The sequence below is a fragment of the Dysidea avara genome, chromosome 8, assembly GCF_963678975.1.
Source record: "Dysidea avara chromosome 8, odDysAvar1.4, whole genome shotgun sequence".
NCBI lineage: Eukaryota > Metazoa > Porifera > Demospongiae > Dictyoceratida > Dysideidae > Dysidea > Dysidea avara.
Genome location: NC_089279.1, coordinates 27,896,770 through 27,900,167, shown reverse-complemented (window position 1 = coordinate 27,900,167; position 3,398 = coordinate 27,896,770). Strand labels below are relative to the sequence as shown.

Sequence of the window (3,398 nt, the reverse complement as noted above, 5' to 3'; positions counted from 1 at the left end):
TTAGAGCAAGTTAATCAGTAGCTATACGGAGGAAAGTGTTACATCATTTTGTTTGCTGGTATGTCAAATGTGTGGAAAAGGCAAAACCAGTCACATATGTAATAAGACAGATGGCTGTGGTATTTGGGATTAATAATGTGAGCATTGTAAACAGACAGGAGTAAATGTCACTTTGGAGACCATAGCAACAATTGTTGCTAAGTGTGGTTGGTCTTTTGCAGTGGTTATTTTTTAAATTTCTGTTGCTTAGTAACAGTTGCTATGGTTGTCAGATTATTATTTACAATAGGATAGATAGCTGTGGTATTCGGGATTAATAGTGTGAGCATAGTAAACAGGAAGGAGTAGTGCAAGGCAAATCCGAGGGAACTATTAATCTGGAATACCACAGCCATCCATCCTATTACAAATTAAATCCGACAACCATAGCAACTGTTACTAAGCTACAGAAATCCCAAAAAAAAACTACTGCAAAAAACCAATCACACTGTTGCTATGGTCCCAAAGGGATGTTTACCTTCAGATTGTTGCTACTGTATGTATGGGGCATCTATCACTATGCTAACACTAGTTATCAAATCTGACATGTACTTCCAATAGAAACGCACCACACTATTTTAGCCAATCAGATTAATATTAGTATTACAGAGTTTTTGTCAAGGGACTTTGACAAACAAATGTAATACTAATTCTATTGGGTAATTGCTTGGTGTATTTCAAAACAATACATCAGTGCTATTGAGAGTATTATTAAATAGTAATAGATTCACTTGTCAGATTAATAATTATACACATTCGTTTCATGTCAACTTATGCTACAAGTGCATAACACAAGTTAAATATGCATACAGGTATTCTATATTGTATTACAACTACAGGAGTGTCTTTATAACATCTGCTAATTCTGGATCAACTTTTCTCACTTTTATCTCAACAAATTCCCACGTGAGATCATCATCTTGATGGTACATACGATGCATTACATCCATACACCTGATTTGATTATCTTCACTGTTTTCTTGTATCTTTGTCTTTACATCATCACCAAACTTAAATGCATTGAGAATTACCACCCAGGCATCACCTCTTTTATTAACCAAAGGTTTCACGATGGGATCACCAAATACTCTTTGCAAATTCGCAATGTTTTCCACTTTGACAATCGGGAAGATCAGAAAACAAACCTCCAGATGTGCCTGCCTGTAGTACATAAATATCTTCGCTTATATCTCTTAGAAAAATTGGAGGATAAAACAATACATGCAATTCTGTGTCACAAGAAACAATTTGATCATCATTCACCATAAGCACAACATGTTCCACAGAAATCTTATAATGATGTGCTACCATTGAATAGAGCTTGTTGACTGAAGTGTTGTACTCCACCTTTAGAAGGCATTCATTAGGATTACAATGCTCAGAGTCCAAGTCATCAGATATTTGTACTAAATAAATGTGTTTTATACCATCATCCTTGATGCGAAGAAAACAGATCCTAACCTTAAGCAAGTGACGAAATAATAACATGTTGTGGTCTTCTAATGTGCATGTGTCAAACAAGTTGCTTAGTTCAAATACCAGATAAATATGTTGTTCGCCATAGGTTGGCTTACATTTCTCAGGTTCATATTTCAAACGTTGATACTTTGGTTTTATGTTCAGTTTAGCGCAAATCATGTATTTTAATTTTAGTATAGTGTCAAAGCTGTTAACCTTCAAAATTATGTTTTCTGAGCTCTCTCCGTCAATTTTGTAGCATACACAAATATAGAACTCTCCACTGACTATCTCTACGATCATGTCAAGCACAGTGTGAGTCCACTTATGGTATTTACTAATCTCACAAGAATCAACTAGGGTAAGGTCTGGCTTCCCTGCAATCTTCAGTATTTGATGATCACGTGGAACTCCGGCGTGCTCGTTCCTTGTAATGGCGTCCTTCACGTCTCCTATTTTATCAAAACCTTTCTTCTCTATGATAACCTTGTTACCATTTGGCATTTGTATGCATAAAGTTACCGGTGCACTGTTCCTTAGACTCCGCATCCTTTCCTCGCAGTAAGATTTCCAGTGAAACGAATGGCGCCGCCCTCTCTGTGAACATGACACAATCATATGGGAACGGTCAGCACTATCTGCAGTTCTGTCAATCTTACTGAATACGTTAGCCATGCTTGAAACTGTACACTCGACTTTCGTATCCACTTCCGTGTCAAACCTCAGTTCTGAAAAATGAAGTAGCCAGTAATCTTCCGTAAATCGTATAAGGATATTAATTTTCAGAATAATCAAGTAGAATTTGAGGAAACACAAAAAACCTGACAGATGCTTTTTTGTGCACTGAAGGACTCTCCTGCCCTGTAAATTTTAATCATATATGTAGCTAAGTAGCAATGTGTTTTTGTATGTTGGCTACAGAAGTAACTAACTAGTATTAATTACGGAAGATTCTGGCTACTTCATTTTTCAGAACTGAGGTTTTGACACCGAAGTGGACATGAAAGTCGAGTGTACAGTTTCAAGCATGCTAATGTATTCAGTTGGCCTGACATAAAGTTTAGTATTTCAATTAAAAGAAGTATAAGTACATGGAGGGAGGGCATTTGCCCCAAATGCTCCATCCTGAATCCGCCATTGTAATACATATTCTTTATACAACAAAGTAGTAGGCTAACTTAGAAATAGTGTGGTGGTGTTGAGGGTAATATGGCAACATGTGCCAACCACCAAAACTAATTATTCATAGTATTATGAGTGATTAGTTTTGGTGGTTGGCCATATTACCGTCAACATGGCAACATGTGCCAACCACCAAAACTAATTACTCATAATAGTATTATGAGTGATTAGTTTTGGTGATTGGCCATATTACTCTCAACACCACCACACTATTTCTAAATTAGCCTACTACTTTGTTGTATAAAGAATACGTATTACAATGGCGGATCCAGGATGGAGCATTCAGAGACCTCAACCTATTAAGTGCACTAGGAGTGAGACCTGAGGTTGAAATGAGTGAGATTTGCTTATTTATGCGTGAGGTCTCGTTTTAGTAGAAAAATTACTGCAAAAATTACAAAATTCGCAACTTTCTTTGGCTATTTTCAGTTATACTTCTCCATTTTTAGCCATTAGAGCACTGTTTAGTGCTTTTCTAAGAGGTTTGAAGTGAAATTAACTTACGTAAGAGCTTAATTTTCCAGGAATTGCAATGCGTGAGATGGAAACCATGCGTGAGACAACAATCCAATGAGTGTGTCTCACACGTAATGCATGAGAGTTGAGGTGTCTGAGCATTTGGGGCAAGTACCCCTCCCCCCCACCCCTTTGTGAAGTTGTTAATCATGTACTTATACTTCTTTTAATTGAAATACTAAACTTTATATGTCAGGCCAAGA

The 3,398-nt window shown here is 36.8% G+C and overlaps 1 protein-coding gene across 1 annotated transcript; it reads right to left on the bottom strand.

Moving 5' to 3' along the window:
• Nucleotides 1-771: 771 nt before the first annotated feature.
• LOC136263822 (uncharacterized) lies at nt 772-2,249 on the bottom strand. The gene is made up of 3 exons (XM_066058445.1): nt 2,157-2,249; nt 2,020-2,094; nt 772-1,973 (listed from the first exon to the last, which is right to left on the bottom strand). Exons 1-3 carry the CDS (start codon nt 2,170-2,172, stop codon nt 1,117-1,119), a joined length of 948 nt encoding a protein of 315 aa, XP_065914517.1. The 5' UTR covers nt 2,173-2,249; the 3' UTR covers nt 772-1,116.
• Between the last annotated feature and the right edge of the window lie 1,149 nt (nt 2,250-3,398).